We start from the raw sequence: 13,875 nt of genomic DNA, 5'->3' as shown, positions 1-13,875 counted from the left end.
TAACAGTTTATCTTCAGCTGCAGTTTAAAACAGATTATTATCTCCTTTAAACTCCTGTAAACTTTCCAGTTACATGAAAGAACTGCTCAATTAGTTCACTTATATCAATGAAAGCTAAAGTGATTAATCTGCAGTAAAATCACATTTTATACTCAACTTTATGCGCATGTTAAATTCTGATTGTGAGTCTTAATGCCCAGCCACACATAGAGCACACAGTTATTTAAAACCCTGTTTAACATGTGAATACTGGACAAATGTGCACCACTCTATCCCTATTTGTCATATTTTGGTTCATATTTTTCGATTCAATAAGGACTTGTGTGCAAAAATGTTTATCTGACTACAGTAAGAATTATTTTATCAAATTCATGCATTTTTTCTGTTTCATTTGATTATCTAGAAATATTTTAAATCTGAAACTAAATTTGTGTGCCATAATTTCATAATGATATAATTTATGTGTATAGACAATTGAGACAGTTCACTTTATTTGAATGCTTCAGTTTGATTTTATTCAGGAAAAGATAGCCAAAAGCCAATGCATCACAGAAAACACAGGGCTTAAGAGATTACAGAAGACTCGTATCGATCACAATACGGCAGATGACCGAGAGATAAAATTATTCTTTGTCAAATTTCACATTATAGGACACATAATAGCCATTGTTGTACATGTAGAGTTTCTGGTCGGTGGGGTTGTAGTCCAGGTTGGTGTATTTGTCCTGGAACTTCTGAAACTGAATGCTGAGGTGTTTCTCCTCCTTGGTCTTGGTGTCAAATGCGTAGTAGATCTCCTCTGTGGTAACATCCACTGACCTGGTGGCATACATAACTCCACAGGCCATGAAAGAATTACCCACCATCTCCTTAAACACACCAGTATTCCACTGATCTTCAACACCAAAAGATTTTTCTTCTATCTTAGTAATGACAATTTTCCCTTTGCTTGCCTCTGAAGCATACATTACCCACATTCCATTTTCATCAGCTGCAAAGTCTAAGAACTGACTGGCTGAGTAACTGTAAGAGAACTTTGAACTAGCGGCTGAGATCACTCTGTAGTCATATGTGGAACTGGTCAGGTTCAGTTTGGCCATACTGAGAGGTGAGCTGCGCTGATAGTACAGGCTGTTACCGTGAACAATAAAATTGCTCCCAAGCCCCGCCCACCCGCTTGGTGTGCGATGGTTTTTGAATGCAGACCTCAGCATCAGCTTATCATAGTTAGAGTACAAGTAAAAGTCACTGATTGAAGGGGAGCTGGATGCACCAAAGAAGTACATGGACTCAGAACCTCGAAGAGGTTTGGAGTCTTTTCCCCAGCCCCCATAAATGTAACCTGGGGTCAGATGAGCATTCAGCTGAAGCACCATTGGCTTGCTGAGGGCCAAGATTCCTGTGTGATTGCAGTTACCTGAAGAGAAAAATAAACATGTTTAAAATGATTAGTAATGTCAAAACTGTACACCAGCGTTAATCCAGCCAAGGCAGTAGCTTTACCAATATCTGGATTGATGAGCTCCTGCTCCTTCTGGCAGTCCTCCAGCTTCTTCTGCAGCTTAGCCAGCTCAATGCGGAACACCGCCAGGTTGCTCTCATCATAACTCTCCAGTTGGTTCACAATGAGGGTCATGTTGTGGATCTAAAAAACACAGAAAGACAGACACATAAATTAGGTGCTCTTAAAAATAAGTTATTTGCATGTAAGTTCAAAAGCAGTTTTTACCTCAGTGTACAGGCTGTCAAATATGGGTGAGGAGGAGTTGAGAGAGTTTTTGAGCTGAGATACCAGAGCCTCAAATTCTCTCAGCTCAATCCTGAGCAGTTCAAAGTCCAGTTTGATGTATTTGTCAGGACTGCTTTCCAGTATGTTCACTCTAATTGTCAGCTCAGTTAGGTCCTGCAGGTAGACCTCCAGCTTAGCCTCAAAGCCCACTATCTGGAAGGGTGAAAAAAAGCAATGTTAATGTGTTACTACAGCATATGCTTTCAAATGTCACATAATTATTTAGTCCTACTGCACCTTGTTCATTTGGATTTCTACTTCCAACATCAGATCTTTAGTGACTTCTTGCATGTGCTCAACCCGGTCAGCAGGGAAGGTTGTGTCAGGCAGAAAAACATGGCAAACACACTGACCTGACTCACTCACTGATGCCGTTACATTTCCAGACTCCCAGTCCTCCACTGGCTAAAATAAAAAAAACAAAAACAAAAAAAAAACAAAAACATTAAAAAGACATAATTGATCACTGTGCCTGCACACTTTATTAGAAAAGTAAAGGCACTTACAATCCAGGCCAAAACAGGGCTGAGGGCTGGCAGGAGCAGCAGCAGAAGAGCTGGCAACATTGTGTCTCTCTTCATCTCTCAAAGGTTTTCTCTGTGGCTTTCTCAGAGTGTTTTTAAAGGTAGCTCTTATCAGACCATCGCAAACACCTTCTCTCTTCACAAATTTATTATCTTAGTCCAACATACACTCAGGCATTGTATTTGTTTGCTTATGACAAGCACAGAGGAATCCACCACGTCACGTTTAATACAAATGTGGGGTGCGGATGAGAAGCACAGCATGTGTTGCTGCTGTATTGTTATGTTTATGACCTGACAATTTGGACAAGTATTCATTCTATGATCCTGAGTCCTGTTTGCACAAAGGCAAACACGACTTTTTTTTAGGAGTAGATTGCTGTAAGTCATAAAGGTTTTTTAGGACATTGTCCTAAAAGTGTGAAGTCACAAGTCCATTAAAATGGAGCAACTTATACTTCTCCATCTATGCCAGTAATTGCAAGTGACTTGGGTGGAGTTTTTGAACGCCGTAGTTTGTGGAAACAAAGCGTTTTGCCACAAGGAACTTTGAATAAAATGCTGACTAGGCCCAATAAAATCAATATGTTTGACAAACTTATCTGAATAATCATCTGAATCAAAATGCTGGTTTAAAGATTTCCTCATTAAATAGCATTAGAGTTTAAATTTATTAATAAAAGGCAGATGATACTCGAATGCATTTTCTTGTGAAAAGCTGACAGTGAGTGATTGAAAATCAATAAAGAAGGCAGTAATTGAAGACTTTAAATGAGCAAAGACAAGTGATAAAGCCACTGCTCTCATGACAGAAACCTCTGAGGGCAGAAGGACTCACTGGATCATTAGATGAAGTATGTGTGAATCAGTCAATTTGGGCTTTACAGTTACCAAATGTACCAAGTCTACCAAAAGTATTTTCTATATCAGACATGATCACGTCACTCAAAGAAAGAATTTCAAGTAACTGAAGCACTTTGGATTTAGTTAAACTTTTTAAAAGTTTTTTTCTGAAACAATTTCAAATGTTTGCCCTCATTAAGGTCTTTTTTGTTGAACAGCTATGGGAGATTTTGCCTGTTAGTGTGTGGTAGCACCTCACTGTGAACTAGTTCACTATATGGACTAAATGATTTCTGCCTTTCTTGCTTTGACACACAAACATATTTATGGGGTTTTTATTTATTTATTTGTTTGTTTATTTATTTCACATATTTTTGAACTCTTAAAAATGTTTTCACAAAAAAATCCCCTGCTATTTCTCATATTAGAAAAACTGAAAAACACTGAGCAGTGGAAAAATGCCAAGGGACAATCTTCCAATGACAATTCTAATGAGTTCTTGAACAATCTTCAGACTTGGCGTTCACACCTGTAAAGTTTTGGGACGACTTGATTTCATGATGAGGTACAAACATGGACTTGCACAAAGACTCATGAGGTGAAACAATACCAGGTGTGAGAAATGTTGATCTTTTTTTTTATTATTTATGTGGTTTCAAGTCTGAATGTCTCCATCCCATATATGCCTAAGAATGCCCTCTAGTTTATTTTGTAAGGATATGTAAACACGATAAAGTTCAGTGCAAGGTGGGATCACGTTTGTTATATGCAGGAATAGAACCCTGTATTGGGTGTCTCATTTACCCAATTGCAGAATAAGTTCTCTCTCCCTGAGTCACATTTTTTTTTTCGATATTTACAGATAAGAAACTATGTTTGTCAGAGTATTTTCAACTTTCCATCTCTTCCAGAAGAGGGACCAATTTTTAAGCTCCTTCTGGGCTCCCCGAACTCTAACAAGTTGGTTTCTGGTTTTGTGAATGTTTTTCCAGAGTATTTGAATTCTAAATCTGACTTTTTGAAAAATGCATGGGAGGAGCTGGGTTTGCAAATTGGGGATGAGGTGTGGGAGAGGAGTCTGTGTAGCAATCATCATTGGAAATGGGGTAGGATGTATTCTCTGACTGCCACTGTAGCAGTTTTTAGTCAAGTTACTGCACAATAAAATTGATGATTATTCCAATGCACTTTAAATGCAGACATGCATACAGTGGTTCAGTTAGATCATTTATGACTGGAGTCAACACAGATGTTATAGTTTTGTATGTTCTAGTACTTTTTTTTCATTTTGACATTTTGTTTTTAATTCTGCGTAATTTGAATTTCCAGGGTGGATTTCCACGTTTGAGTTTAATTTTTATTGTGGGAAAATGTTTAGTTGAGTTTGGATCAGTTTCAGTGTTAGGTTTTTTTTGTTTGTTTTTTTAATCTTTTTAAATTTTACTGAATAGAGGGCACACATCTGAGGCAAGATTTAGGAAAATTAGTACAGGTGTTACAATAAAAATATAAGTTTGTGAAACACTCACACTCTTGTAGACATGCCTATCAATGATTTGTCAGGGAAGTTATAATAATTACAAATATTGTATTAATAGTTAGCAAACTAACTAAAACAACAGATATTACCTCTACAGTAGAATACAATAGAATAGAATAGACATTTTTGAAGGTACAATTAAGAACCATTTTAATTTTAATTCTGTTTTAGTTTTCAAAGTTCAAAAAAAAGACACTCATGACACTTGTGTGATGCTTGAAATCATTTATTAACAATCAAGAAGGATTAGGAGCTCATTACTCGACAAGATGAGACAATAGTTCGCTCATTCATATGATGTGATACTTCAGAAAATATCAGATCTTCAATTTAGGTTAAAAGAACTTGTGGCGCCGTGGTGGCTGTAGCCGCAGCTGTGTGGTTAAACCACAGGTGATACTGGACATAGTAGCCATCATTGTACATGTAGAGCTTCTGGTCAGCGGGATTGTAGTGCAGGTTTGAGTACTTCTCTTGGAACCTCTCAAAGGGAATACTGATGTAAGTTTCCTCTTTGGTTTTAGTGTTATACTTGTAAAATATCTCTTCAGTGATGGTATCAATTGTCCTGACCGCATATAAAGTGCCACAAACCATGAAGGCATTGCTCACACCCGGCTTGTAGATACTAGTCTCCATTTCCTCCTCTATCCCAAAAGATGCCTCATTTATTTTAGCAATGACCATCCGACCAGCAGACTGCTGTGTGGCATAGGTCACCCACAGCCCGGTCTCATCAGCAGCAAAGTCAAAGTTCTGACTGGGGAAGTATGCATAAGAGAAGCCTGAACTAGCCTTGGGGATCACCCTGGACTCATATGCCATTGTGGTGAAATTCAGTTTAGCTAACCCAAACGGGCTGTTGATCTGATAATACAGAGTGTTGTCACGGAAGATAAAATTGGTTCCTGTGCCACGCCAGCTGGTTTGTAAGCTGTGATGCTGAAAGTGGTTTCTTAAAATGAGGTTCTTGTAGTTAGTGTAGAACCTGATGTCAATAATGGAGGCACTTGTATACCCAGAGTACCAGTACATGGACTCTCTGTCTGGAATAGGTTTTGAATCTTTCCCCCAGCCACCAAATTTGTAGCCAGCGTTTAGATGGGCATTCAGCTGGCTTACTATGGGTTTGCTGAGCTTGGTGATACCAGTGTGTGCACATGAACCTGCAGAGGGAGAGGAAAATTAGGTCGTAATCACAAAAACAGGGATTACAACCGGAATGATGGTATAAGGGAGTTTACCAATGTTGGGGTAGAAAAGCTCCTGGTGACGTCTCTCACACTCCTCTAGTTGCAGCTGCACTTTAAGGTATTCTCGGCGTGTCACCAGAATTAAATTCTTGTCGTAGGTCTTTTCCAGCCTGTTCAGGGTCTCCACCATGACTGTAATCTGAAAGATAACACAATGGATCTCCACTACTTCTGCTGGCTTTTAAAACACCTTCAGCTCGGGACATACCTGTACACGCAGAGATTTAAGGACAGCAGTGGAGCCGTTGATGGAGAGCTGCAGGTCTATAATCAAGGCCTCCACTTGTTTAATCTCAATCTTTATCTCACTCCGTTCACTTTCACTGTAGCCATCAGGATTCTCCTCCATTTTTTCAATTTTTGCTGTGAGTTTTACGATCTTTTCTTCATATTCTGTCACTTTGATTTCATATTCCCCCAGCTGTAATTTAATTGGGAAAAAAACATTCAAAAATGTTTTTGTCACAATTATGTAATCTTTTAATGCACACGTTCCCTTATGAATAAATACCTTGCCCAATTCCAGCTCCAGTTCACGTGAGATCTCCACTGCAGTCTGCTCTATCACCACCAGATCACCTACAGGAAAAGTTGAACCGGGCAGGAAGGCGTCACAGGAGCACCTTCCAACACCTCCACCTCCGGACTCATTCCTTGGATTCCCTTCACTCCACACGCTCCTCACTCCCTAAAAAAAGTGTTAGATGGAAGAAATCGTCTCACCTAAATGTGTACGGAGCTTTAAAGGATAAAGATGAATCGCTTGATCTACGTCATGCCATGCGTACCTCCCAGGCAACCGTGGAGCTCAGCAGTGCTGAGAAATACAGAGTGACAATCATTCTGCTGCAGTCAGAGTGGTTATGACTGAGATAGGTGGATCATTTGAATTTATATATCCTCTTACATCATATCAGAGGACGCAGCACCTGTCTCAGTTCACAGAGTTATTAGTTGAGGAACATGCCAGGATATAATGATCGTTCTTATCTACAGCAAACAGAAATTAACCTCAGATGTTTGTTTACAATTATCCTCAAGTGTGTGGGCTCACATGAGAACAACATTCCCGAATACCATGATGAAATATTATGTTTCTGAAGAAGGCCCATCCCACTCAGTGTCGTTAACTGCAAGGTGGGGAAGACATGACCGCTGATAACTTATTAAAGCAATAAATATAGATTTTTAGGTAAGATTGATAATCAAATTTATTATTTATTTATTTAAAAATATTGCATGACATAATAACCAAGGGAAAAACAAATCACATGTATAATATAGCACGTAATACAGCATTATACAGTGTTCATGTCACTTGACCGTTACTGCGGGGTTCTTTGAAGCTTTGTCTGCATTCTTCTTCGGTTTCTTTTTCTTCACTTTCTTGGCTTTGACTTTACTTTTACCCTCAGTCTGCTTTACATTAAGAGCAGGCCTGGATCTCGTCAGGCTGTTAGCAGTGGGGCTTAGCTTGCTGTGGCTCATCTCTGGATCAGAGCGAACGCCTTGAGCAGAGATGGACTTGTCTGGAGCAGAGCGAGGGGAATCGGCCGACAGGTTTGGCTGGGAGTACGAACGCATCCAGGAGGAGCTGGTGGGACGGTAAGGCGTGGCGCCTCTTAACATGGGCAGGTGGATGTTGCTCATGTTAGTGACAGAGTAGCGGCTGCTGTTGGACATGACAATGTGGTGCCAAGAGCTGAGAGGGGTGGCGGAAAAGTGTTGAGGGCCACTCGAGTCTTCTTTGGCACCTCCTGGAGACATGACCATGGAGCTGTGAGGTGTCACCGCCTCCACAGCACTTTGGAAGGTTTTGAGAATGCGGTCACTCTTCTGTTTCTCTTTCTTCTGACGGGACTCAAATTTCCTAAGCTGGCGGCGGTGATCCCTCATCATTTGTTTCCTTGTATCTGCCAGTCCCCTGCACAGAATGGTCAGATTATAGTATAAACATCACTGACTGCTTTTAGATTCATACGCTAACCAATTATCTACCTGTCTCTCCACAACTGCACTTTTCTGTGAAGCCTAACAACCTGAACAGCCTCTCCTACCTCACTGATCGCTTCACTACCATTACTACTTGGATGTCCTTAAATTCTCTCAATTTCAATCCTGACAACTGAGGTTCTTGTGTTCGGCCCTGACAGCTTCTCATTCCACTGGCTGACTCAGTGGCAACTATCTCATCCATTCTTGTTTCTTTCATCTGAGAAACATTGCAAAACATTGCGGACCCATGCTCTACTATCAACCAAAAACTTAGAACCGTTATTAAAACACATTTTAGTGTTCTCCCAGATTCATGTTAAATTTAGAGTTAATTTCAAAATGTTAGTATTTATCTATGTGCAGTGTGGTAGAACAATGAGGCAGTGGTTAACACTGTATGATGGTCCTAGTTTGAACCCACCTGTGTGTGGAATTTTTGCACGTTCACTAGGTACCCCAGATGAATTGCATACAGTATAAATCCCTCATACCCAGGCTTCTGTATGCATGAAGATCTGCTTTAACCTTATTCCAGCAGTAACCTCCCTGATCATATGATCAGGGTCTTATAATTGTCATATTTATTTATTTTATGCTCATATTTTAAATCTAGAGGCGATCATGTTTTTGAGACTGTAGCTTCTAAACTTTGGTACAACCTTCCTCAGCCTGTCAGGATGGCTGAATCTGTGGTCTGCTTTAAACAACTTCTGAAAAGGGTTAGCTTGTTCTTAAACCTATGATCATTACTTTTTATGTAGTTTATAAAACACCTATATAAAAATATGAATGTAGGGATGAATGTATAGACCACATGGTTTACCATCTGTTTGTATGTTGAGCTACGTGGACTTCTTTAACATGTGTTTTTATCCAAACTGTGGAAGAAAAGTTCCCATACAAGTTATTCTTAGCTTATGATTTTCTCTGTGCTATACATAACTATACATATATAACACTATTACTACTTCAGTGGAGCTTCTGCGATTAGTTTGGTGTGTCTGACTGTTTGGCTGTTAGTATGATTACTTAAAAAATGTGGTCAGATTTTTTTTCAGGCAGATTTGCAAAAAAACAGAAAAGAAAAAGAAAAAACAACTTCTGTAGTAAATTATATATACAGTAGATCTGTGAATATTTGGAAAAAGCTTTTACCAGTGCGAGAGACAACCCAATATCCTAATATACCAGTCAAATAGACTTCTGCTGCGAGTGAACTTTTCAGGCTTGAAGAGGTTTGCAGTTTTCAGCTACTCTTACTTTTGATGGGGTCAATTGAACTTAAGATCTGGGCAAATTCCCAGGCCACAACTAAGACACTCTATGCCCAGCTGTACTATCAGTAAACGAGAGATAAAAACAATCAAATGTTAAAATGATAAGCTTTAACACACCAAAGCTCCACCTTGTAAGGTAAATATTGAAGCTTCAGATGTGAGTACATTTAGACAGTATGGGAAATGCTCACCTGTAGTCCACCATTCCTGTCCTGTCCCGATCAAGTCTCTGAATCAGCTCCTCAATCTGGTATCGGTCCAAGGGAATACTTGATTGCTTACAGTTTCACACAAAAGAAAAAAAGGGAATCAGTTTCATAGTTGCTCTCTTTATCACAGTAAACTCTCAGTGAAATGCACTGACTCTACACGGCTCCATATACAGTATCACAGTTTGTTTGGAAAACCTGAACTGCTTTCCTGAAGTCAGTAACAGACACTTTCATGATGCCATCTTTATCGATGTTTCGAAAGAAATCCCACAGCCGCAGTTTCCGTTGGTCCAGATAATCCTTCAGAAGGTTGGTAGAAGTGATTTTGACAATAAATAAATGCAGTCCAACAAAATAAGTAAACAGAACAGTAAATATACTCTGAATAAAGAAGAAATAATAAAAATAAAGATATATCGTGTATATTTTCACAATAAAATTCATGCAGTATGTGTCAGACGCTCATTCGACCAACTGAGACAGACCTGAATGACTTTCATTGGATCAACACGTTTTGGTGGCTTCTTAGCCATGAAGCCTCCTACGCCTCCATACTGTACATCCAGACCAGGATGCTCCTGACACGTCACCTCCAATAGATGCACAAAGTGCTCATTTACCAGCACATTCTGTTCAGATAAAAGACAACATGATATACACACACACACACACACACACACACACACACACACACACACACACACACACACACACACACACACACACTTTGCTTCCTGTGTCAAAAAAAAGGAAAAAAATTGCAACTTTGACTTAATATGAAAACAAAATTGAACTGAAATCAGAGCAAAAATGACTTGGTTAAAGAGAAAGTTCACCTTATAATTACATGTTTTAATCTGGCCTGTAGTGCAGTTTCTCTGTATAGACTTTTTAGATGAGAGTTGCTCAGTTTCAGTAGCACTGAATATTTCCAGAAATGACCTGGTTGTGAGCAGTTTCATTACTATTTTTTCTCCATAAAACAACACCTGCTGACTGTATAACTGTGCCGAAGGAAGCGTGCATTTACCCATGACGAGAACCTGGTGATTGTGACAGCTTGGCAGGATGTAAACGCTGATAATGCTTTCTGCTATGATTTAATATCAACCAGCTGCATGTCTACTTTAGATGATGTCGTTTGGTAGAAAGAAAAAACTACGTTGTGCAAGAATTGCTCTGAATTGCTCAAGACTTGCTCTGCTCTAATTGGGTCTTGATCTGTGGAAAGAAACTCAAGAACTGGGACATTTGCACCAGAACAATTCACATGGATAAATCCGACTACAGGCCAGCAGAACAATATGTAAATTTGATTTGTGGATGAACTGTCCCTACAGTCTGTGGTAATCTGTCATGACATGGAGCAGAGCAGGATGCAATGCCACTCACACATATGTTGATCTCCTCCAAGGCAGTTTTAGGTGATTTCTTCACCACGTTGACTAGAGCCAGTGCGCCCTCTACTGTCAAAGAGTTATAAGCCAACTAAAGAAGCAGAAGACATTATCCAATATTTCACTTGAAGCCATTACTGTGATACACGTTACCCTAACGCAATTTCGTCCACCCACCGTCAGGACTCTGAGTGTGTCATTGAATTCAAGACCCCTGCACAGCATGCTGACGCCTTCATTGGTCAGGCGGTTATTGTTGAGGTTGAGATGCACCAGAGTGGTGTTGAATTTGAGGGCTTCTCCCATTGCCAGAGCACCTTCGTTCCCAAAACCGTTCCACGATAAGTCAAGGTGCTTTAACATCATATTCACCTAAATGGGAAGACTGTGATGAAATGCTGCACACAGAGTAACTAACAAATTTTGTTAATCAGCCCTACTTTTAACCCAGCACAAAAAGCCACAGCCCCTTTCATTCTTAGATGATTCCAGCTGAGGTCCAGCACCTCCAGGCCCTCATTGTTTGCTGTAGAAATAAGAGAGCCAAGTCAGTGAAAGAATACATCTATAATGTTATTAAGAACTAGTCTTAGACCTATTAAAACCTTTTACCATACCCAGCAGCTGTCCCAAATGCTCTCCTCCTTTTCCACAAAACTCATTATGGCTCAGATCCAGTACCTTTAACCTGGAATTGGTCTGAATGTAACAATATAGCAATGTGACAGGTGCAAGTAGCAAAAGAACAATTTATGAATATAGAAATGACTAAAATGGGTTGTTATGTGTGAAAAAGCAGGAAATAACTGATAACTTACTGACAGAGCATCTGCAAAATATTTAGCGTCATCATCAGTAAATCCATTCCCTGCAGGGAAGAAAATGCTTTCAAAACAATCATGAAAAAAAAAAAAGATCACAATAATTATCGCTGTTAAATAGACAAACCAATCAGAAACTAACCTCGACTAACCTGTCAAGAAAAAGGCAACCCCGACAAAACAAATGTAAGCTGACTGTTTGTGATGTCAGTCATCTGTCACGTAACATCTGACAAGTTAAATGCATTGTCACGTGCATATTACCTGAAAGCTTCACAGATTTTAACGAAATGCTGTCCAGCAACATTTTAGCCACATACTCAGCCCCAGCAGATTTCAGATGGTTGTGGGATATATCCTGAAAAAAATGTATTATTAAAACCAAATTTGATGTAGAGCTTTCAGATTTAGACCTGAAATACACTTGTGCCCTCCAGTGGTCAACCTGCAGTCTTACATACCAGGTGCTGAATGGTGAAATTAGCCCTCAACGTCTCCATGAGGTATTTGGCTCCCTCAGCTTGAATTGAATTGTCTGCCAGTGCCAGGGAGCTTATTTGCGTATCAGTCTAAATAAAACCTGATCATCAGTTTTCTATTTAAAAGCGCCTCATTGATTAACAGCTCTTAGATTTTAAACCTACCACTAAAGCAATAGCAAGTGCCTTGCATCCCAAAGGTCCGAGCCCATGGTGGGAGAGTGTCACAGCTGGAGAGTCAAGGTTTCGAATAAAGTAAGAGACCGGCACTACACCGACCTGCTTGCAGGCCTGCATGTACACCTGAGCAGTGTCCATCTCCTTGTTGATCTTATTTCCTGCATATTATAAAAGTCATAAATTAATATAACTAATGTATAGATTTATAGTAACAACTACTAAATTACTTAGTATTTAAACAAGAACCTCAAGGATCATTCCATGATTGAATTTAATATGCTCACCATATGATTCCAAGTCTTTGTCAAACTCATCGCCAAAGCTGTCGAGATCAGTTGGGGATGGACAGTTGTCATCGTCTTTTAAGCAGAGGGACTCAAATGACAGTATCGACATTATGGCCTGTCTTTAAAACTTGTCCTTTTTGAAACGGTTCCCACTCGCAAACATCAGGCTGTGATGTGCCTGGTAAGAACAGGGCCTGTGAAATGAAAGGGGCCTGTACTATGCCCCGGGTAATTCTACCCCTCAGGTTGTGTGTCTTGTGTCGTTAACAATTTATGCATCACTCGGGTTACAATCCTAAGCAAAAACTACAGTTATAGTGTGCTGTAATTTAATTCATCCAATGTCACTTATTCGACAATCTCCCACATTTACAAAATTCAACACATGACTGTCAAAAGCAAAGTATGATACGTGTGCAGATCAACCAATGGATCACCTCTGAGTCACAGAGTTACTGTAAATATCAGAGTTCTCTGGGAATTAAATGCTGCCTTTTAAGATTTTAACACTGAAAATAATACAAACTGATGAGTTAAAGACTTTTACATGCATTATACACTCATAGCTCCCTACAGCTTGCTAATATAGAGATAGAATTTAAATGAAATTTTAGATTTCAAAACAGATCAGAAGAAGTTTCATAAAAATGCAATTTGTTCTTCTTAATTGAAAACTGTGACAATCCATCAGTTTGACGGAAGAAAGTGTATGTTTATGAGCAAATGCTAATGCACCAGATAGCGCTACCAGTCGCTGCACCGTTGAACTGTTAATATATAAAGAATTTACTGGGTCAATACTGGATCAATACTGGAGTTATTTAGCAAAAAGAAAATTGACTGTAATGATTACTAACTGGTGTTTTATGTAAGCTTTTCTCCTTCTACAAAATATGGAGCATTTACAGCCATTATAATGCTGAAAACACCATGAAATAAAGACATTTTTGGCTAGAATGGTTATGATAAAATGGCTAGAAATATGTATAGCTTCTGCATTTAATACAATTAAAAGATAAAATATACAATGCACTTATTCAAGTATTCACCAGTGATAGAGAAATGAGGATTAATTAATTCATTATGTCAGAGATTTATGGATTTCCACACAAGAATTGGCCAATTTCTGAATGACTGTGGGCAAGTGCAGCGCTGAGGTCTAAAGATGCCAGCAGAAATGAGACAGCAAGCTGAGAAGGAAATTTAGTTAATCGTTTAAATTTACTAGTCAACACAAGTTTCAGTTTATATGAAGATTTGAGGAAAATCCAGCTTTGA

At 39.2% G+C, this 13,875-nt stretch overlaps 3 protein-coding genes across 3 annotated transcripts; all 3 read right to left on the bottom strand.

Moving 5' to 3' along the window:
- Positions 1 to 623: 623 nt before the first annotated feature.
- Positions 624 to 2,355, bottom strand: olfm4.2 (olfactomedin 4, tandem duplicate 2). The gene is made up of 5 exons (XM_063497017.1): positions 2,296 to 2,355; positions 2,027 to 2,194; positions 1,730 to 1,942; positions 1,504 to 1,645; positions 624 to 1,417 (listed from the first exon to the last, which is right to left on the bottom strand). Exons 1-5 carry the CDS (start codon positions 2,353 to 2,355, stop codon positions 624 to 626), a joined length of 1,377 nt encoding a protein of 458 aa, XP_063353087.1.
- Positions 2,356 to 5,026: 2,671 nt separating this feature from the next.
- Positions 5,027 to 6,791, bottom strand: olfm4.1 (olfactomedin 4, tandem duplicate 1). The gene is made up of 5 exons (XM_063497684.1): positions 6,738 to 6,791; positions 6,461 to 6,637; positions 6,158 to 6,370; positions 5,941 to 6,088; positions 5,027 to 5,862 (listed from the first exon to the last, which is right to left on the bottom strand). Exons 1-5 carry the CDS (start codon positions 6,789 to 6,791, stop codon positions 5,027 to 5,029), a joined length of 1,428 nt encoding a protein of 475 aa, XP_063353754.1.
- A 472-nt stretch (positions 6,792 to 7,263) lies between these two features.
- Positions 7,264 to 12,706, bottom strand: LOC134644596 (leucine-rich repeat-containing protein 74A). The gene is made up of 13 exons (XM_063497683.1): positions 12,595 to 12,706; positions 12,296 to 12,468; positions 12,113 to 12,220; positions 11,916 to 12,009; positions 11,649 to 11,698; positions 11,448 to 11,529; positions 11,271 to 11,356; positions 11,008 to 11,202; positions 10,826 to 10,921; positions 9,919 to 10,062; positions 9,629 to 9,733; positions 9,413 to 9,498; positions 7,264 to 7,873 (listed from the first exon to the last, which is right to left on the bottom strand). The coding sequence occupies exons 1-13, from the start codon at positions 12,704 to 12,706 to the stop codon at positions 7,264 to 7,266; spliced, it is 1,941 nt and encodes a 646-aa protein (XP_063353753.1).
- Positions 12,707 to 13,875: the final 1,169 nt, after the last annotated feature.

This window comes from Pelmatolapia mariae, linkage group LG16_19 (assembly GCF_036321145.2).
Source record: "Pelmatolapia mariae isolate MD_Pm_ZW linkage group LG16_19, Pm_UMD_F_2, whole genome shotgun sequence".
Lineage (NCBI taxonomy): Eukaryota > Metazoa > Chordata > Actinopteri > Cichliformes > Cichlidae > Pelmatolapia > Pelmatolapia mariae.
The sequence above is the reverse complement of the archived record's forward strand: the minus strand, read 5'-3'. Positions and strand labels throughout refer to the sequence as shown.